Raw genomic sequence first — 22,425 nt, 5'->3', positions numbered from 1 at the left:
ACGCCACCCGGGGGTTGGTGATGGGGTACCGGACACTCCGGTCGATTAGCCAACCTGCGCGGCACTTATCCAAGCCTTGTCTCCAGGCGGCGTAGAGCTGTCCAGTAGAGGCCAGGGTAGCGTTCAGCTCCTGACAGTGAGCCAGAGCACCGTCATAGGTGAAGCCCTCACTGGAGCCAGCATGGAACACATCACCTAGAGAAGAGAGGACAGTTAGGTTAACGGATCAGAAGATGGTGAGAAGAGAAGAGAAGAGGACAGCCAGGTTAAGGGATGAGAGGATGGTGAGAAGAGAAGAGGACAGCCAGGTTAAGGGATGAGAGGATGGTGAGAAGAGAAGAGGACAGCCAGGTTAAGGGATGAGAAGATGAAGAGAAGAGAAGACAGTCAGGTTAAGGGATGAGAAGATGAAGAGAAGAGGACAGCCAGGTTAAGGGATGAGAAGATGAAGAGAAGAGGACAGCCAGGTTAAGGGATGAGAGGATGAAGAGAAGAGGACAGCCAGGTTAAGGGATGAGAGGATGGTGAGAAGAGAAGAGGACAGTCAGGTTAAGGGATGAGAGGATGGTGAGAAGAGAAGAGGACAGCCAGGTTAAGGGATGAGAAGATGAAGAGAAGAGAAGACAGTCAGGTTAAGGGATGAGAAGATGAAGAGAAGAGGACAGCCAGGTTAAGGGATGAGAAGATGAAGAGAAGAGGACCGCCAGGTTAAGGGATGAGAGGATGGTGAGAAGAGAAGAAGACAGCCAGGTTAAGGGATGAGAAGATGAAGAGAAGAGAACAGCCAGGTTAAGGGATGAGAGGATGAAGAGAAGAGGACAGCCAGGTTAAGGGATGAGAGGATGAAGAGAAGAGGACAGCCAGGTTAAGGGATGAGAGGATGAAGAGAAGAGGACAGTCAGGTTAAGGGATGAGAGGATGAAGAGAAGAGGACAGTCAGGTTAGGGGATGAGAGGATGAAGAGAAGAGGACCGCCAGGTTAAGGGATGAGAGGATGAAGAGAAGAGGACAGCCAGGTTAAGGGATGAGAGGATGAAGAGAAGAGGACAGTCAGGTTAAGGGATGAGAGGATGGTGACAAGAGAAGAGAAGACAGTCAGGTTAAGGGATGAGAGGATGGTGACAAGAGAAGAGAAGACAGTCAGGTTAAGGGATAAGAGGATGGTGACAAGAGGACAGTCAGGTTAATGGATGAGAGGATGGTGACAAGAGGACAGTCAGGTTAAGGGATGAGAGGATGGTGACAAGAGAAGAGAAGACAGTCAGGTTAAGGGATGAGAGGATGGTGACAAGAGGACAGTCAGGTTAAGGGATGAGAGGATGGTGACAAGAGAAGAGAAGACAGTCAGGTTAAGGGATGAGAGGACAGTCAGGTTAAGGGATGAGAGGACAGTCAGGTTAAGGGATGAGAGGACAGTCAGGTTAAGGGATGAGAGGACAGTCAGGTTAAGGGATGAGAGGACAGTCAGGTTAAGGGATGAGAGGACAGTCAGGTTAAGAGAAGAGAGGACAGTCAGGTTAAGAGAAGAGAGGACAGTCAGGTTAAGGGATGAGAGGACAGTCAGGTTAAGGGATGAGAGGACAGTCAGGTTAAGAGAAGAGAGGACAGTCAGGTTAAGGGATGAGAGGACAGTCAGGTTAAGAGAAGAGAGGACAGTCAGGTTAAGAGAAGAGAGGACAGTGAGGTTAAGAGAAGAGAGGACAGTCAGGTTAAGGGATGAGAGGACAGTCAGGTTAAGGGATGAGAGGACAGTCAGGTTAAGAGAAGAGAGGACAGTCAGGTTAAGAGAAGAGAGGACAGTCAGGTTAAGAGAAGAGAGGACAGTCAGGTTAAGGGATGAGAGGACAGTCAGGTTAAGGGATGAGAGGACAGTCAGGTTAAGAGAAGAGAGGACAGTCAGGTTAAGAGAAGAGAGGACAGTCAGGTTAAGGGATGAGAGGACAGTCAGATTAAGGGATGAGAGGACAGTCAGGTTAAGGGATGAGAGGACAGTCAGGTTAAGGGATGAGAGGACAGTCAGGTTAAGGGATGAGAGGACAGTCAGGTTAAGGGATGAGAGGACAGTCAGGTTAAGAGAAGAGAGGACAGTCAGGTTAAGAGAAGAGAGGACAGTCAGGTTAAGGGATGAGAGGACAGTCAGGTTAAGGGATGAGAGGACAGTCAGGTTAAGAGAAGAGAGGACAGTCAGGTTAAGGGATGAGAGGACAGTCAGGTTAAGAGAAGAGAGGGCAGTCAGGTTAAGAGAAGAGAGGACAGTCAGGTTAAGAGAAGAGAGGACAGTCAGGTTAAGGGATGAGAGGACAGTCAGGTTAAGGGATGAGAGGACAGTCAGGTTAAGAGAAGAGAGGACAGTCAGGTTAAGAGAAGAGAGGACAGTCAGGTTAAGAGAAGAGAGGACAGTCAGGTTAAGGGATGAGAGGACAGTCAGGTTAAGGGATGAGAGGACAGTCAGGTTAAGAGAAGAGAGGACAGTCAGGTTAAGAGAAGAGAGGACAGTCAGGTTAAGGGATGAGAGGACAGTCAGATTAAGGGATGAGAGGACAGTCAGGTTAAGAGAAGAGAGGACAGTCAGGTTAAGAGAAGAGAGGACAGTCAGGTTAAGAGAAGAGAGGACAGTCAGGTTAAGGGATGAGAGGACAGTCAGGTTAAGGGATGAGAGGACAGTCAAGTTAAGGGATGAGAGGACAATCAGGTTAAGAGAAGAGAGGACAGTCAGGTTAAGAGAAGAGAGGACAGTCAGGTTAAGGGATGAGAGGACAGTCAGGTTAAGGGATGAGAGGACAGTCAGGTTAAGGGATGAGAGGACATGGACAGTCAGTGCTCAAAACAACTCCCACAGCGATGTGGTTTGTGATAAAAGCCAAACCTCTTTTTCAATTGCCATTCATTTCCCACATAGTTAAGACAGAGTATATATAATAAACTAGCCCAACCTCTTGACTTATCTTTAAAGACTACTACTGCAATAGACAGACAAGAAATAGACAAAAGGTATGACAACATCTCTGTGTTACAAAGTGATTCAAGAGCAATTTGAGTGAACAAAACCTAGTGTGTTTTCTCACCCCTGAGTCTGTCCACGTAGCAGTACACATCATATTGTTCATCAGCGGGCCTCAGTCCATAGGACCTCACTCCTGGTAAAGTCTCCAGATCCCCATGGCACTTTTCCAGAGGAGACACGATGGGATACCTGGGCATGAAAACAACCTTTATTCACGGCCATGAATGGGAGTATAATGAAGAAGAAGAGGGTTGTACTGATGGTAAGGAACAGGGACTTGAAACAAGTACAGTATCTGTATGTGGTACAGGTGGCCGCCGGCTGGCAGCACCTTCATTGGGGAGGACGGGCTCATAGTAATGGATGGAATGGTATCGTACAAATCAAACACATTTTTGATACCACTCCATTGACTCCATTCCAGCCATTATTATGAGCCATCCTCCTCTCATCAGCCTCCTGTAGTTAGTGTGTGTGTGTGTGTGTGTGTGTGTGTGTGTGTGTGTGTGTGTGTGTGTGTGTGTGTGTGTGTGTGTGTGTGTGTGTGTGTGTGTGTGTGTGTGTGTGTGTGTGTGTGTGTGTGTGTGTGTGTGTGTGTGTGTGTGTGTGTGTGTGTGTGCATGTATTCATCTGTCTTTAAATATGTTTGTGTGCCCATGTGTACAGACAAGTGTGTGTGTGTCTTCCCTCCTACCTGACGGTCTGATCCAGAAGCCAGCCTGCATCACACTGGTTGTAGCCGGCTTCGTAGGCAGCCTGGAGCTGCTCTGGGGTGGCGATGGAGGCTCCAACACTCTGACAGGCCAGCTGGGCCTCCACGAAGGTGAAGGCGTAGCGGCTAGATCCAGCACGGTAGTGGAACACCACGCCTACAGATGGAGGGGTAATGATGCTGATATAATGTGCTTGATCTCATGCACCAAACACATTAATCACCCAAGTGTGTTTTTATTCACAGTTTGTAATCATTCAGATTTTTTTATCAATTATTTGTTGTGTTCTTCAGAGTGTAAAAACAACATTGCAAATATCCTCTCACAGTCAACCTATAAAGCTGACAAGTCTCCTCAGCAATGACTGCAATTCTTCTCTTTCCATTTCAACATGCAAACTCTCAGTAGTATTGAAAGTAGGGCTTGTACACTCAGTTGTTCCAGAAACAACTTTTCCAACACAGCGTCCCATGAAAAGTGACTATGTATGCTATTTACAGTCAAACCCAGCAGATATCCAGTCACTGACCTGTAGCAGAAAATAAATATCCTGATCCGCTCCCTTCGCCGATCTCACTCCCCACATCCGGCCTGGCCGTTACTCTCCCCACCACATCCACAACCAACTCTCTCACACTGGGGGGCTGTGGCAGAGGCAGCTCGGTGACACTGGGCGGCTGTGGCAGAGGCAGCTCGGTGACACTGGGCGGCTGTGGCAGGGGCAGCTCGGTGACACTGGGCGGCTGTGGCAGAGGCAGCTCGGTGACACTGGGCGGCTGTGGCAGAGGCAGCTCGGTGACACTGGGCTGCTGTGGCAGCTCGGTGACACTGGGCGGCTGTGGCAGCTCGGTGACACTGGGCGGCTGTGGCAGCTCGGTGACACTGGGCGGCTGTGGCAGGGGCAGCTCGGTGACACTGGGCGGCTGTGGCAGGGGCAGCTCGGTGACACTGGGCGGCTGTGGCAGGGGCAACTCAGTGCCAAAGGTGAAGTCCACGCTAGTGGGTTTCTGGGTGGCCAGGTCCTCACCCAGCGCCTCGCTCTCTGTGGTCATGTTCCTGTAGAACAACTCGGGAGGACCCTGGGTCACCGTGGCAACGCTCAGCACGCCGCTGCCTGCCTCGGTGGGCACCACCATGCCTGAGCCCTCCTCGTCCGTTTCTAGAGGAGACCAAAGAAAGGGTTCATGCTCGTGATCGCTAAACTGTTGGGAACGGTTTCCAAACGGAAACGTGTGGTGAGAATGGTTGTTTACTGTTTCACTTAACACTGTTGTGATCCTGAACAAATTCAACCATTTGACAAATATAAAACAATAAAACGCACACACACACACACACACACACACGCTTAGGAATATGACACTAAAACGCACACACACACACACACACACACACACACATACGCTTACAAATATGACACTAAAACGCACACACACACTTACAAATATGACACTAAAACGCACACACACACGCTAACAAATATGACACTAAAACACACACACACACGCTTACAAATATGACACTAAAACGCACACACACACGCTAACAAATATGACTCTAATACGCACACACACACACACACACTAACAAATATGACCCTAAAACGCACACACACACGCTAACAAATGTGACACTAAAACGCACACACACACACGCTAACAAATATGACACTAAAATACACACACACGCTTACAAATATGACACTAAAACGCACACACACGCTTACAAATATGACACGAAAACACACACACACACACACGCTTACAAATATGACACTAAAACGCACACACACACACACGCTTGCAAATATGACACTAAAACGCACACACACACACACGCTTACAAATATGACACTAAAACGCACACACACACACATGCTTACAAATATGACACTAAAACGCACACACACACACACACGCTTACAAATATGACACTAAAACGCACACACACACACGCTTACAAATATGACACTAAAACGCACACACACACATGCTTACAAATATGACACTAAAACGCACACACACACACACACGCTTACAAATATGACACTAAAACGCACACACACACAAGCTTACAAATATGACACTAAAACACTTACCAATATGAAATATTAAAATAATCTTGTGTCGGTAGGTTCATTCCAATGATAACACATTCCAGTCTATGGTTGATTCACAGTGTAACCTAGCCTGGTTCTAGATCTGTTTGTGCTATATAGCCAACTCCTATTGGAGTTGCCAAGACGACACAAACAGATCTGGGACCAGGCTAAATGCAACCTACCTGTGTAGCAGTAGGCATCGTAGCGGGATTCGGGGAGGGGGTACCCCGTCTGGTTGACGTGGAGGTACACGGTCCGTACCCCCAGCAGACCCCCTCCACACTGCGGCCTCCGGACATTGATGGGGTAGCGGACGCTCCTGTCTCCTAGCCAGCCTGCATTGCACACATCCAGACCAGCCTGCCAGGCCAGGTACAGCTGTCCTGTGGTGGCCAACAGGGCCCCCTGCTTACTACACTGTTCCTCAGCCTCAGAGTAGGTGAACTTAGCCACAGAACCAGAGTAGAACACGCTGCCTGGGAGAGGAGAGAACAGGACAGGATGGACGTGAGATAGTGACATGTTCAGTGTAACTTGAGGTTGATAGTTGTGTAGTTAAGAATATTTGAGTCAATGTAACTAATTTATTTGATTAAGGCAATCCACATTAATCACAATTAAAATGTTCACAATTTTCACATCAGAGAGAAAAAGGCGTCTGTGAAAACGACTGTATTCTCCAAAGTGAACATGTCCTGATCTCATCCTGTCACTCACTTATGAAAAAAAGATCAAGGATGTTGCCTTGGTTACCTGTCATCTTCTCGGCAAAACAGTACACGTCGTAAGTCTCGTTGACATCTCTCACTCCGTAAGTTCGCACCCCGGGGAACTCGTCTTTGTCGCCATAGCAATTCTCACGTGGATCATGGATTGGGTACCTTTCACAGAAAACAGAAATGAGTGTAAAATCCATACCAGTGCAGAGTGATAGGCCTACCTTGCAGAGAGATCTTTTAAAGTGGTATCCTGTGGGGATCTGATGTATGTCTCGTTGTATATGTTTTGACCCAAATAAATTATATTCAGTGTGTTGGTTTAATAGAGTTAAACACCTCCATTACAACATCAACATTCTGAATCAGTTGAGGCAGAGCCGTGTTACTTTATTGATTCAACTGGAGCCTTTGTCTTCCTTACTGGGTTACATATTATTTCAAACATATTATTTTGAAGGTTTAAAAGCTTTAAAAAGCTTCTTAGTCCAAGACTAGGCTTAATCTGTGTCCGGGAAACCGGTCCGCAATGTTTCTTCTAAACCTTCTAGTATTTCTGACAAATCAACTAGAGGAGATTTATGGAATGAGGGCTTTCATTCTGAGGTGTTGAAAAAAACGTACAGGTGAGATCAGAGAAAGGTAAACACAATCCTCTAGGTTTTTGCCAGGGATGGAAGGAGGGATGGCTGGAGGACAAGAGAGGCTGTGTGTCGAGAGGAAGTGGCATGTTCAGAGGCTCAGCTGTCAAACATTCAACAGGAAGTTCTGCATGGCAGACGTCTGTGTTTAGATGGAGGATCAAACCAAATACTGACGTGAAAATGGAAACATTACATAAATGGACAATGTTGAAATACAAACCGTCAAGTACAACTTTATTTATAATTCCTATACAAAGTAAATGATCTCAAGACCTCATGATGCTTAGAGAACTGTATGCACAGTCATTATAAACTGTGTAATAAAATCGTTTAACTTATTTTCAAACATTGGATAGATTACAGATCTGGGTTCAAAATTCTAAGTATTTGTTCAATTTTTTAGATCATTGTTTTCTTTCAAAGCATTTGATTGAGCCTAGTTGGAGTGCCAGATAGGCAGAGCTTGCACTTTTGGGATTATTCCATTGCGTCAGGCAAGCTCACTGAAGCTCACTTAATATTTTAAAGAAAACAAACACTATTTAAAGACAATCCTTATAGACTCCCTCCTTCACTTTGTTCTCAAATCAGTTCAGTTATTTCCAGTCACTTCATTCACTTCACTGCTTTCAACAACTGATTTCAGATCAGTGCAGCTGAAGGAGAGGGATATAGACTGACCTGACAGTCTGGTCGGAGAGCCAGCCGGCGTCACACTGGTGGAAGCCGTCATCATACGCGGCCTGGAGCTGCTCTGGGGTCGCGATCACAGCACTGTTCTGGATACAGGCTGCCTTGGCCTTCTCAAAGGTCAGAGTGTAGCGTGTCGTGATGGCCCGGTAGTGAAACACGATACCTGGAGAGAGACAACAGTGTAACAGCGACAGAGCAGCCACTAATGTCTCCATAAAATAATTAGATCACGGTCTATCTGTGTGGCTTAAAGATACATGATTTATTTTGCTTCAAAGTTGTCTGTATGGTTCATATACAGTACATAGAGCAGATTATAGAAAATACTCATGAAACAATACAAATCCTTAGTATTAGGCAAATAATAACATTTTTAATGTCCTAAAATCAAAAGATAGAAACTCACATGTGTACAGGGGTAGCTTTAAGCACCAACTTTGTTTACAAAGAGAGCAATATCCAAAGATGAATTCCTTGGCAGCAAGCTGCCGTCACACTCCCACTACCCTCTGTCCCTACCTTGAACCAGGACGTCCACAGTGTCATGGTTGTCCTCGATGCCGTGCTGGACCTCACATCGGTAGGTGCCGGTGTCGTTGGACCTCAACTCTGTGATCTTGATGCTGGCGTCAGTGGGGGTCTGGGGGTAGCCCACCATGTGGACCCGGTCCAGATAGTCCTCCTCCACCTTGACCTCTCCGTCCATGGCCACCAGGATGACAGAGACACGCTCCTTAGTGACGCGGCTCCATTTGATGCGGTGGGACAGGGGGGCAATGGTGGGGGCGCCGGGGTCGTGGACGGTGTGATCCTGGAAGTAAGGTTCAAGTTTATTAGAAAAACATAATTACATTACAATACAATAGTAAATACTATTTTTATGTTGATGACCACTCTGAAATAAAACACATCAAGTCACATAATGGTGGAACTACAATGGGATTTCTTATCGTGGAACTTTGTATCACTGTAACTCTTCATTGGTCAATTGAACTGCAGTCCTGTCTGAGTGAGTTTTTTCTCCTCACCAGGAATCAAATATGTGAAAAGAGTTGATACATAAAACAGTATTATGAGAAACATGAAAACAAGTCAAAACAAAGTGGGGGGAGTTAAAATAGTGGAGGGAGTTAAACAGTGGAGGGAGTTAAAATAGTGGAGGGAGTTAAAACAGTGGAGGGAGTTAAAATAGTGGAGGGAGTTAAACAGTGGAGGGAGTTAAAATAGTGGAGGGAGTTAAAATAGTGGAGGGAGTTAAAATAGTGGAGGGAGTTAAACAGTGGAGGGAGTTAAAATAGTGGAGGGAGTTAAACAGTGGAGGGAGTTAAAATAGTGGAGGGAGTTAAAACAGTGAATGGAGTTAAAACAGTGGAGGGAGTTAAAATAGTGGAGGGAGTTAAAACAGTGGAGGGAGTTAAAATAGTGGAGGGAGTTAAAATAGTGGAGGGAGTTAAAATAGTGGAGGGAGTTAAAATAGTGGAGGGAGTTAAAACAGTGAATGGAGTTAAAACAGTGAATGGAGTTAAAACAGTGGAGGGAGTTAAAATAGTGGAGGGAGTTAAAACAGTGGGGGGGAGTTAAAACAGTGGAGGGAGTTAAAACAGTGGACAGAGTTAAAACAGTGGAGGGAGTTAAAATAGTGGAGGGAGTTAAAACAGTGGGGGGAGTTAAAACAGTGGAGGGAGTTAAAACAGTGGAGGGAGTTAAAATAGTGGAGGGAGTTAAAACAGTGGGGGGAGTTAAAACAGTGGAGGGAGTTAAAACAGTGGAGGGAGTTAAAATAGTAGAAGGAGTTAAAACAGTGGAGGGAGTTAAAATAGTGGAGGGAGTTAAAACAGTGGAGGGAGTTAAAATAGTGGAGGGAGTTAAAACAGTGGAGGGAGTTAAAATAGTGGAGGGAGTTAAAATAGTGGAGGGAGTTAAAATAGTGGAAGGAGTTAAAACAGTGGAGGGAGTTAAAACAGTGGAGGGAGTTAAAACAGTGGAGGGAGTTAAAACAGTGTAGGGAGTTAAAATAGTGGAGGGAGTTAAAATAGTGGAGGGAGTTAAAACAGTGAATGGAGTTAAAACAGTGGAGGGAGTTAAAATAGTGGAGGGAGTTAAAACAGTGAATGGAGTTAAAACAGTGAAGGGAGTTAAAATAGTGGAGGGAGTTAAAACAGTGAATGGAGTTAAAACAGTGGAGGGAGTTAAAACAGTGGAGGGAGTTAAAACAGTGGAGGGAGTTAAAACAGTGGGGGGAGTTAAAACAGTGGAGGGAGTTAAAACAGTGGAGGGAGTTAAAACAGTGGAGGGAGTTAAAACAGTGGAGGGAGTTAAAATAGTGGAGGGAGTTAAAATAGTGGAGGGAGTTAAAATAGTGGAGGGAGTTAAAACAGTGGGGGGAGTTAAAACAGTGGAGGGAGTTAATACAGTGAAGGGAGTTAAACCGTGAAGGAAGTTAAAACAGTGGAGAGTTAAAACAGAATGGAATTAAAACAGTGGAGGGAGTTAAACAGTGGAGGGAGTTAAAACAGTGGAGGGAGTTAAAATAGTGGAGGGAGTTAAAATAGTGGAGGGAGTTAAAATAGTGGAGGGAGTTAAAACAGTGGGGGGAGTTAAAACAGTGGAGGGAGTTAATACAGTGAAGGGAGTTAAACCGTGAAGGAAGTTAAAACAGTGGAGAGTTAAAACAGAATGGAATTAAAACAGTGGAGGGAGTTAAACAGTGGAGGGAGTTAAAACAGTGGAGGGAGTTAAACAGTGGAGGGAGTTAAAACAGTGGAGGGAGTTAAAATAGTGGAGGGAGTTAACACAGTGGAGAGAGTTAACACAGTGGAGGGAGTTAACACAGTGGAGAGAGTTAACACAGTGGAGGGAGTTAAAACATTGGTGGGAGGGTCCCTGAAACAGGAGGTAGTAATCTTGTTAATTTTAAATGAAAAAAAAGAAATAATATGATATGTATTGCTAAATCCAACATCCTTATCTCTCATAACTGTGTAGTATTGATATTGGTGCCAGGCCGACCCACCTGGAAGTAGCAGGGTAGTACCAAGGTGCTGCCCAGTAGAGGACGCTGAGGCAGCTCCAGTGGGACGCTCACACTCAGTGTGTCCTCAGGGTCTGGAGGGGAAGAGGGCAGAGAGATGGACACACACACACAGACATATATATATATATATATATATATATATATATATATATATATATATATATATATATATATATATAATCACACAATGATTAACAAACAGACACAGGTAAAGACACAGTCACACACGCACACACAAAAAGCCATGAAACCAGACACAGATAAATATGTCATTTCATATGCACTGTATAGTGAGGAGTAATATGTCCACATACCCAGAAAGGAGTGCTCCTCATAGCTGCTGATTTGCTGATAATTGTTGAATGTTGCCGAGGTGACGGACAGACAAACACAAAGTAATACAATCCACCTGATCATAGTTTACCTGAAATCAAAAGAATAAACGCTGACTATGCGCCCTAGGTAGTGTTCTGTTACATTGTAGTTTAAGGTTAATGTTATACAAAGGCATTCATTGGCCTAAATTCATTCAAATTCATTAAAAGACCTTAAAATCAAAGACAGACCAGTTTTGTCTAAGAATGTCGACCATTAAGGATCACTTCCACACAAACCCTCTGTACCTCTCCTGGCCTCTGACATCTACTAGAATGCCTTGTTAATGTAACTAGAGGCACTCAGGTACTGGGTGCCTCAGGTTCTGGCCCCAGTCCAGTCCACTGACTACATCTATAATAGATCATCATAATACAATAGTAATACAGTGCATTCGGAAGGTATTCTGACCCCTTCACTTTTTCCACATTTTGTTACATTACAGCCTTATTCTAAAATTGATTAAATCTTTTTTTTTACCTCATCAATCTCCACACAATACCCCATAATGACAAAGCAAAAACAGGTTTTTAGACATTTTTGCAAATGTATATTTTTTTTACATAGGTATTCAGATTCTTTACTAAGTACTTTGTTGAAGCACCTTTGGCAGCGATTACAGCATCGAGTCTTCTTGGGTATGACGCTACAAGCTTGACACACCTGTATTTGGGGAGTTTCTCCCATTCTTCTCTGCAGATCCTAATACTCTCTGTCAGGTTGGATGGGGAGTGTCGCTGCACAGCTATTTTAAGGTCACTCCAGAGATGTTCGATCGGGTTGAAGTGCAGGTTCTGGCTGGGCCACTCAAGGACATTCATAGACTCTCTGTACTTTGCTCCGTTCATCTTTCCCTCGATCCTGACTAGTTTCCCAGTCCCTGCCAGTGAAACACATCCCCACAGAATGATGCTGCCACCCCCATGCTTCACCGTAAGGATGGTGCCAGGTTTCCTCCAGACGTGACGCTTAGCATTCAGGCCAAAGAGTTCAATCTTGGTTTCATCCGACCAGAGAATCTTGTTTCTCATGGTCTGAGAGTCTTTAGGTGCCTTTTGTAAAACTCGAAGTGGGCTCTCATGTGCTGTGTACAGTGGCTTCCGTCTGGCCACTGTACCATAAAGTCCTGATTGGTGGAGTGCTGCAGAGACGTTTGTCCTTCTGGAAGGTTCTCCCATCTCCACAGAGGAAGTTTTGGAGCTCCATCGGGTTCTTGGTCACATCCCTGACCAATGCACTTCTCCCCGGATTGCCCAGTTTGTCCGGGCAGCCAGCTCTAGGAAGAGTCTTGGTGCTTCCAAACTTCTTCCATTTAGGAATGATGGAGGCCACTGTGTTGTTGGGGACCTTTGATGCTGCTAACATTTTTTGGTACCCTTCTCCAGATCTGTGCCTCGACACAATCCTGTCTCGAAGCTCTACGGACAATTCATCCAAACTCAAGTCTTGGTTTTTGCTCTGACATACACTCTCAACTGTGGGCTTATATAGACCGGTGTGTGCCTTTCCAAATCATGTCCAATCAATTAAATTTACCACAGTTGGACTCCCATCAAGTTGTAGAAACATCTCAAGGATGATCAATGAAAACAGGATGCACCTGAGCTCAATTTTGAGTCAAAGGGTCTGAATACTTATGTAAATAAGGTATTTATTTTTTATTTTTAATACATTTGCAAAAATTTCTACAAACCTGTTTTTGCGTTGTCATTATGGGGTATTGTGTGTAGATTGATGAGAATTTGTTTTTATTTAATCCATTTTAGAATAAGGCTGTAACGTAACAAAATGTGGAAAAAGTCAAGGTGTCTGGACACTTTCCAAATGCACTGTATATGCCATTTAGCAGACACTTTTATCGAAAGTGACTTACAGTCATGCGTGCATAAATTTTACGTACGGATGGTATCGAATCCACTATCCTAGCGTTGTAAGTGCCATGCTCTACCAACTGAGCTACAGAGGCCTACACATTTGTGAACTAGTTTCCCAACTCCTCCCAAACAAACCCATTACCTCAGAGGTGCCTGTGTGGAAGGCATGCACAGTACACCATTATACCTGCAGTAAATCCAGTCCTGTTTTTTAATATCCATTTTTAGACCAGTTCAATCTGGGCATTAATGACATCAGAATGAATGAAGCACACTGAAACGCCATCCTATACTACTAGCTTCACTGAGATAAACAGTTTCATTATGTAGGTTGTATCAAAACTACAGAATTAATTCTGATTGAATTGGAAGCACAAAGGGCTATATTGTTAGAGTGAATGAATTGCTATAGTTTAACAACTGTGTACATAAAGTTACAGTGGCCTATTCGTTCCAGGCAACTTTAAACAAGGGCTGGATGGATGAACCCCCTCCCTGCCTGCAGCTCAGTTACCCCCCCCCCCCCCCCCCAGATGAACTCTCCCCAGTTTTCATAGATATAAAATAAGCATATAAGTCATCATTGTATGAAATTCAACCAAATTAATATACTGTAAAAAAGCAAATATCATTTGTGACAGTATAAAGTTAGAAGGTGAATTGGATAGACAAAGGCATTGTAACATCAGTATTGATACTGCTACAAGTAAGGGATAATAATACCATGATAATATCAACGTCCTGTAATTCTGCATGTAATTGAAAGAGTTTGATATGTGGTAAGTGTTATATACGTTAGTTTATTGCAACTCCAAGCTCATGAAATAAAGCATTACAAATGTCACTCCTCATCTCACACAGCAGTCCGTTCTGTTGTTAACGCATCGATCACACCGACAGCGTCATTGTGCAAAATAGTACGCAGCATCATCTGGATATGTGTGAAACAAAAGTTCAACATCAACATACAGTTTAATGCATACGTTCGACAAATCCAACGTATGCAGCACACAGAACACACTACAACTGTCTCTGCAACGCCATGCTGCAAGGCAAACGCAGCGCTCCATTGGAAATGAATGTACTTCTGGTGTACCGAAACACAACACCGCTGTCAGTGTGGTGGAGGCGTAGAACACAAACCTCTAAACCGGAGGGAGGAGGTAGCCAGGGACGAAAGCAGTCAACAGAAATGCTTAGTAACATCCTCATATACATGTACTCACACTCATACACAACCTCCCTGTTCTCACACCATTAACAAAGAGCTACTCAGTTATATTTCAGAAGTAAATGTTCAGGTTTTGTGTTATTGCGTTGGAGCTCGATTCGGTTATTTCTGAGTAACAGCCCCTCCCTCCTCTTTAAGTAAAGACTACAACATTTCTGGAGAGAGAGGGGAGGTGGAGGGGAGGTGGAGGGGAGGTGGAGGGGAGGTGGCTTCTCGCTGAACACTTTGAATAGCCGACCAGGGTGCATTTCTCTGAGAAGGATCAATGTATTAGCCACGTATAGTAAACTTGAAACAGGCATCTGATTACAGATCAATGGAGGCTGTTGGAAGGAGGGACAAATGGGGAGGGGGGAGGACAGGCTCATCACAATGGCTGGAAAGTAATGAATGCAACGGTAGCAAACACATGGACCAATAAAATATGAGTTTGGTAAACCCAGAGCAGTCATAGTTTTGTCTTTCATGATTTGGTCAGTACATAAATCTGACTAGAATAGCAGTGTGTGTGGGTTTGTGTGTGTGCGTGGTTGCGTGTGTGTATGCATGTGTTTGCGTGTGTGTGCGTGCATGCTTGTGTGTGTGTGTGCATATGTGTGTGCATACATGTCTCACGAGGTTCAGTCCCTCACTGATCTAAGTATATAATGATGTATTTTCAATTTATATTTTTTATTCAGAATATGGTACCCGGCTTAGGACCACTTGGACCAGGTCACTTTCGAAAAATAGATTTATCTCTGCAATAGCAACCTGAATATAAAGGTTAAATAACTCAATATAAACCAAATCTAGTGGCAAGCTATGGTGATCTAATCTCTCATGACATCTTTAACAGTAGTTTATTTGGTTCTGGCTGCTGAGATTAATGGTAATGAAATAATCATAACCCCAGGTCCCATAGGGCTCTTGTCAAAATAAGTGTACTATATAGGGAATAGGGTGCCATTTGGGATGCATCCTAAGACTCTAACCTAACACTGGGGTAACTATGAGCACTGTGCTATTACCAGACCATGCCGGATGGTTACACCCACTAACACAGCATGTTTCCCACACTTATCCTAACATAAGAAGAAAACAGGGTACTGATTATATCTATAGCGTGTTACAGGTAGGGGCTATTTTAGATCTGGGACAATAAACAGAAAATGATCGACACCGACCATACCGATCACTAATCGCAGGCATTTTGCTGATATCCTTCATTACCATAAGTAGCCTATACTAGAGAAATGTGAAGTTTTAAATTAAATAAGTTTGATAATGTATGTGATTATTAATGGGACAATTAATGGATACAACCATCAAACTAGTAGTAAAAAACAATGGTGTACATTAATGTTATAAACGTATCGTTCTATTTATTGCATCAATTCAGGCAATTTATCACCATATGGATTGTTGTCCATATCGCCCAGCTCTAGGCTATATTGTCACGCCAGAATAAAGTCATTTTCTGAGCAAAAAGCAAATGCAATTTCCTTACTGTTCATCTTCTCTGAGTACCTAACTGTGTTTACCCCCTTGTGTGAAGATAGTCATAACATAACAGCATGAAGCCATTTCAGATCTTGTGTGAAGATAGTCATAACATAACAGCATGAAGCCATTTCAGATCTTGTGTGAAGATAGTCATAACAGCATGAAGCCATTTCAGATCTTGTGTGAAGATAGTCATAACAGCATGAAGCCATTTCAGATCTTGTGTGAAGATAGTCATAACAGCATGAAGCCATTTCAGATCTTGTGTGAAGATAGTCATAACAGCATGAAGCCATTTCAGATATTGTGTGAAGATAGTCATAACAGCATGAAGCCATTTCAGATCTTGTGTGAGTTTACGTTCATGTTATTTCATCTTTGATCTCCAGTTACAACATCGTACGTATACATAGTTAATATTGTGCACAAAAATATCTAGTATGACTGTTGGGAGTCAACATAGACACAGAATGGAAAGCTTAGACACAGAATACAATTATTCAGTTATTCCCGTATAGTTACATAGGTATAAGTCAACGTAAAGCGTTAGTCAGCTGTCACATTGCCTTAAACAACAAACATCAGATCAATAACTCTCCCTTCAACACCCAAGCCTGATTACGTAATAATACATTACACCTGAGCAGGACAGGAAGAATCCCAGTACTGGACCAGTGTCCTGGGATAACCTCTCAGTAGGACAGGAAGAATCCCAGTACTGGACCAGTGTCCTGGGATAACCTCTCAGTAGGACAGGAAGAATCCCAGTACTGGACCAGTGTCCTGGGATAACCTCTCAGTAGGACAGGAAGAATCCCAGTACTGGACCAGTGTCCTGGGATAACCTCTCAGCAGGACAGGAAGAATCCCAGTACTGGACCAGTGTCCTGGGATAACCTCTCAGTAGGACAGGAAGAATCCCAGTACTGGACCAGTGTCATGGGATAACCTCTCAGTAGGACAGGAAGAATCCCAGTACTGGACCAGTGTCCTGGGATAACCTCTCAGTAGGACAGGAAGAATCCCAGTACTGGACCAGTGTCCTGGGATAACCTCTCAGCAGGACAGGAAGAATCCCAGTACTGGACCAGTGTCCTGGGATAACCTCTCAGTAGGACAGGAAGAATCCCAGTACTGGACCAGTGTCCTGGGATAACCTCTCAGTAGGACAGGAAGAATCCCAGTACTGGACCAGTGTCCTGGGATAACCTCTCAGCAGGACAGGAAGAATCCCAGTACTGGACCAGTGTCCTGGGATAACCTCTCAGTAGGGAAAGGAAGAATCCCAGTACTGGACCAGTGTCCTGGGATAACCTCTCAGTAGGACAGGAAGAATCCCAGTACTGGACCAGTGTCCTGGGATAACCTCTCAGCAGGACAGGAAGAATCCCAGTACTGGACCAGTGTCCTGGGATAACCTCTCAGTAGGGAAAGGAAGAATCCCAGTACTGGACCAGTGTCCTGGGATAACCTCTCAGTAGGACAGGAAGAATCCCAGTACTGGACCAGTGTCCTGTGATAACCTCTCAGTAGGACAGGAAGAATCCCAGTACTGGACCAGTGTCCTGGGATAACCTCTCAGCAGGACAGGAAGAATCCCAGTACTGGACCAGTGTCCTGGGATAACCTCTCAGTAGGGAACGGAAGAATCCCAGTACTGGACCAGTGTCCTGGGATAACCTCTCAGTAGGACAGGAAGAATCCCAGTACTGGACCAGTGTCCTGGGATAACCTCTCAGCAGGACAGGAAGAATCCCAGTACTGGACCAGTGTCCTGGGATAACCTCTCAGTAGGGAAAGGAAGAATCCCAGTACTGGACCAGTGTCCTGGGATAACCTCTCAGTAGGACAGGAAGAATCCCAGTACTGGACCAGTGTCCTGGGATAACCTCTCAGCAGGACAGGAAGAATCCCAGTACTGGACCAGTGTCCTGGGATAACCTCTCAGCAGGACAGGAAGAATCCCAGTACTGGACCAGTGTCCTGGGATAACCTCTCAGTAGGACAGGAAGAATCCCAGTACTGGACCAGTGTCCTGGGATAACCTCTCAGCAGGACAGGAAGAATCCCAGTACTGGACCAGTGTCCTGGGATAACCTCTCAGTAGGACAGGAATAATCCCAGTACTGGACCAGTGTCCTGGGATAACCTCTCAGTAGGGAAAGGAATAATCCCAGTACTGGACCAGTGTCCTGGGATAACCTCTCAGCAGGACAGGAAGAATCCCAGTACTGGACCAGTGTCCTGGGATAACCTCTCAGTAGGGAAAGGAATAATCCCAGTACTGGACCAGTGTCCTGGGATAACCTCTCAGCAGGACAGGAAGAATCCCAGTACTGGAACAGTGTCCTGGGATAACCTCTCAGTAGGACAGGAATAATCGCAGTACTGGACCAGTGTCCTGGGATAACCTTTCAGTAGGACAGGAATAATCGCAGTACTGGACCAGTGTCCTGGGATAACATCTCAGCAGGACAGGAAGAATCCCAGTACTGGACCAGTGTCCTGGGATAACCTCTCAGTAGGACAGGAATAATCGCAGTACTGGACCAGTGTCCTGGGATAACCTTTCAGTAGGACAGGAATAATCCCCGTACTGGACCAGTGTCCTGGGATAACCTCTCAGTAGGACAGGAAGAATCCCAGTACTGGACCAGTGTCCTGGGATAACCTCTCAGTAGGACAGATTAATCCCAGTACTGGACCAGTGTCCTGGGATAACCTCTCAGCAGGACAGGAAGATACCCAGTACTGGACCAGTGTCCTGGGATAACCTCTCAGTAGGACAGGAAAAATCCCAGTACTGGACCAGTGTCCTGGGATAACCTCTCAGCAGGACAGGAAGAATCCCAGTATTAGACCACTGTCCTGGGATAACCTCCCAGGAGGACAGACAATATTTGTCCAGTCAGATAGAGAGGGATCCCACTCTGGCAGAGCCCATGGATTCTGCACGTCCCTGCAAACTCTACCGTGACATGATGATACATGTGGTGCGGAGGGGTTCTAAGAGACACTATGGGACAGTAGTGCAGGAGGCTGATCTAGCGGTATTACTGACACTTCCAAACCACATACGGCACCTGGAGATGAGGGTTCAATCCATTAGTCCACCTCAACCTTTCAGCCTTCTGAAAGTTAGGTAACTACTGTCTCTATTCTGCCTCTATGATCTAATACAGTATGTGCAAAAAGAGGCAAGGTCATCATATAAGCTCCATCATTCTAGAAAAACGTTAGCTGCATAACAATGAAATCATTGTTTGACATATTGCTGACTTCTTTGAATCAGTGTAGTAGGGTCAATATGAAGAGAATAGCTGTTCTCAATACTATCAAACCCCATAAACCTTAACAGAATCAGACATCTAAAAACCAACCACTAGCAAAGAGTTAACAACTGGTACGTGCATCGAAAGACATAGCCAACCCTGGAATCAAGGTTCAAAGCTGGCAGGGCCAGAGCTTTTCAGGCGAACATAGACTAAAAACGTCTTGTTTTGAGAAAAAAAGTGACAGTTCATTAGCCGCCAGGTTATTTGAGCGCCGTGCTAACAGCTAACCCCCACAGTGTTTCCATTGAGCTGGTGTGGTACGGTCTATTCCCGGTGTGGCTGGGGCCCATAAGACCCGGTCTGTTCCCCCTGAAGCTGGTATTATAGGAGCTCTGACAACATTAGGCCCAATGTAAACACAAGGCCCTTTCCATTCCACTGAGAGACGAGTGGCAGGGTAACACTGCTCACATTCAGGTAGAGAGGTTAGCTAGCAGTGTAAGACATGATGGCAGCAGTTAGGGTCCATGGCTAATGGATGTGATGGCTACTGCTGACTAACACACTGATTGGATCAGAGCTCTCATAGTGAATATAGGATTTTGAAAGTGAGAGGGACACACCTTTTGCAAATTAGCATCGAACAGAAACCACATTAGAGAACATTTTGTCAATTAATTTGGCGTTTGTGTCGATGATGACTGCTTGGACATTGACGAGCATTGGCACAGCAGTCTCCATTATTGGTGAAACTCATGACAGTGTTCAAGCTTTGGCATTATCAAGGCAAATCTGCAGGTACGAGGCAAGGTTAGCTTATACTCATCCCATTATAGATCTCCCGGGTGGCGCAGTGGTCTAGGGCACTGCATCGCAGTGCTAGCTGCGCCACCAGAGTCTCTGGGTTCGCGCCCAGGCTGGGCTGGGTTCGCGCCCAGGCTCTGTCGCAGCCGGCCGCAACCGGGAGATCCGTGGGGCGACGCACAATTGGCATAGCGTCGTCCGGGTTAGGGAGGGTTTGGCCGGTAGGGAGGGTTTGGCCGGTAGGGATATCCTTGTCTCAGTATGTAAAAATGTATGCACTCTACTGTAAGTCGCTCTGGATAAGAGCGTCTGCTAAATGACTAAAATGTAAATTATAGGCTCTTTTGCACTGCTACCTGGTTCACACCATCATGGAGACTTGAACAGTACTGTGCTGGCTCGTTTTCACATTGTTCTGCCAAGCACGGTCCCAGCAACTATGATGGATGTTTAACCAGGATAGCACAGTCTGGCTTGGCTCAGCACGGTTCAGCTCAGTAGTGTGGAACGGGAACAAGGCATAGACACTATCAGTATGGTATTATGACAGCATTGAATGACATTAGGGTATAGTTGTATAGTTCATTGATTATTTTTATTTTTACATTTAAATTCAGTATGTTTATATCACATATAATACTATTTCTCATTTAAACTGTGTCACACAGACAAATTCATTGACAAATCTGGTTAGGTTATCGATACCGTCAGTCCAACACCTTGATCATTATGCCAAGAGGTCTGAACGCCTGGAACAAAGTCACTCATTAGGCATCCAGAAGAGGACTGGACAGTGGACACCCCTCAGAGCCGGGTTCCTCTCTAGGTTTCGTCCTAGGTTACTGCCTTCTAGGGAGTTTTTCCAAGCCACTGTGCTTCTGCCTCTGCATTGCTTGCTCGTTGGGGTTTTAGGCTGGGTATCTGTAAAGCACTTTGTAATTGTGACAACTGCTGAGGTAAAAAGGGATAGGTGTTGTACTAGGTCAATACAGAATACCCCTTCTTTCGGAAAGCGTGTACCAACGCTTGACTCTTGTAAGTCCCTTGTGTCCATACTGATGGGACATGCTTTTAGATGGCTGCACCCAGGTGCCTCCTACCTCTGACACCAATGTGGTGAATAGCCCTGACTGGGACTCATCTACAGGTCCCTCTGACTGTCAGTCCCAACACCTTAAAAGTTACACTAAGAGGTCCAAACCTCTTGACGAGGTCGCTAGCTAGGCTAACTGTTAGGTGGGGCTGAGGTGAGTGAAGTGGACTAGATTCATGTATCTATCACATTTAGGGTTGGCAGTAGCCTCGAGGTTGGCGTGTTGGGCCACTAACCAAAAGGTTGCTGATTCAAATACCAGAGCTGACAAGGAGAAAAATATATAAATCTGTTGCTGTGCCCTTGAGCAAGGCACTTAACCTTAATTGCTCCAGGGGTACTGTACAATGGAATCCCTGGCTGTGACCCCACTCCCTCAGGGTGTCTCAGGGGGGGTTGGGATATGCAAAAAATCACATTCCCATACACATTTGTGTGTTAACAGGACAAATCTAAGCACCCCCCAAAAATACTATTATGTTATAATAGTACTTTCGGCACAACACCGAGAATCTCCCCCCTTCTAATTTCCTTAATTTTGTGGCTAGAGTCAAATAGTTTCTGTGGCACACATCAGGTTCAAATACTTTCTATAGAACAAACTTCACGTCAGGATAGGCAACCGAAATGAATAATGAATGTATGTGTGTTATATTAAACATAGAGGAGGGAGTAGGGCGGCATCTTTACAGATAGCTAATGTGTAGATTAGTCTAGGTAAGAAGGTTGCATTATCGGCACGCACGACTTGCGCATCATTTTAGGTAGTGTGAAGATGATGAATTATGTGCGCTCGTGGACAATACACTACAGCACAAAGCTAAAGTTTGCAAGTTGATAAAAGCCCGAACCAAATAATTACGTTTTGTTCACCTGTGGAAATGCAGAGTCTCTCCGCGACCGTCAGCTCAAAGATAAAAACTGGACCTGCAGAAAAGGTCAATTATTCTGGTATTCTTATTTCTTCGAGGGACGTTTATTCTCAGGGAGTTTTCTGTCGTAAATGTTTCTTGTCCCGTTGATGGTCGCGTGAACAAGTTTAAAATCCCAGTGACAGCCCACGAGCGGTAGAGGACGTTGGTCCGCGGGAGTGTCGAGAGCGAAAAGAATCCACTTTCCCACGGGGAGCAGGTTTAGCTGTAACAAACCTGGAAGGGGGGGGGGGGGGGGGGAGGATGTAGTGAGTGAAGGGGAGGATGGAGAAAACATATTCAAACTTGCTACCTCATGACACCAAACTCTTGTTCCCAGTGAAATTAGCTAACGGCAGACACAAGTCAAATGATCCAGATAAGTCAAGTGACATAAGTTACATTTCTGTGATTTATTCATATAGGCCTAGTCATATTTCCATACCATTTGTTTTGGCCCTAGCATTTCAAA

General features: G+C 45.0%; 1 protein-coding gene across 1 annotated transcript in view; it reads right to left on the bottom strand.

The window, feature by feature from the left end:
- Positions 1 to 22,154, bottom strand: part of LOC139575268 (aggrecan core protein-like) — a 22,450-nt gene extending 296 nt beyond the window's left edge. Inside the window, exons 1-11 of the mRNA XM_071400228.1 lie at positions 21,916 to 22,154; positions 11,220 to 11,329; positions 10,885 to 10,976; positions 8,391 to 8,682; positions 7,860 to 8,034; positions 6,572 to 6,699; positions 6,001 to 6,294; positions 4,247 to 4,876; positions 3,699 to 3,873; positions 3,066 to 3,193; positions 3 to 195 (exon numbers count right to left, since the gene is read on the bottom strand). Of these exons, the coding sequence (XP_071256329.1) occupies positions 3 to 195; positions 3,066 to 3,193; positions 3,699 to 3,873; positions 4,247 to 4,876; positions 6,001 to 6,294; positions 6,572 to 6,699; positions 7,860 to 8,034; positions 8,391 to 8,682; positions 10,885 to 10,976; positions 11,220 to 11,322 (2,210 nt within the window). The 5' untranslated portion in view covers positions 11,323 to 11,329; positions 21,916 to 22,154. The remainder of the gene's footprint in view (positions 1 to 2; positions 196 to 3,065; positions 3,194 to 3,698; positions 3,874 to 4,246; positions 4,877 to 6,000; positions 6,295 to 6,571; positions 6,700 to 7,859; positions 8,035 to 8,390; positions 8,683 to 10,884; positions 10,977 to 11,219; positions 11,330 to 21,915) is intronic.
- Between the last annotated feature and the right edge of the window lie 271 nt (positions 22,155 to 22,425).

The sequence above is a fragment of the Salvelinus alpinus genome, chromosome 5 (assembly GCF_045679555.1).
Source record: "Salvelinus alpinus chromosome 5, SLU_Salpinus.1, whole genome shotgun sequence".
In the NCBI taxonomy this organism is placed as follows: Eukaryota; Metazoa; Chordata; class Actinopteri; order Salmoniformes; family Salmonidae; genus Salvelinus; species Salvelinus alpinus.
The sequence above is the reverse complement of the archived record's forward strand: the minus strand, read 5'-3'. Positions and strand labels throughout refer to the sequence as shown.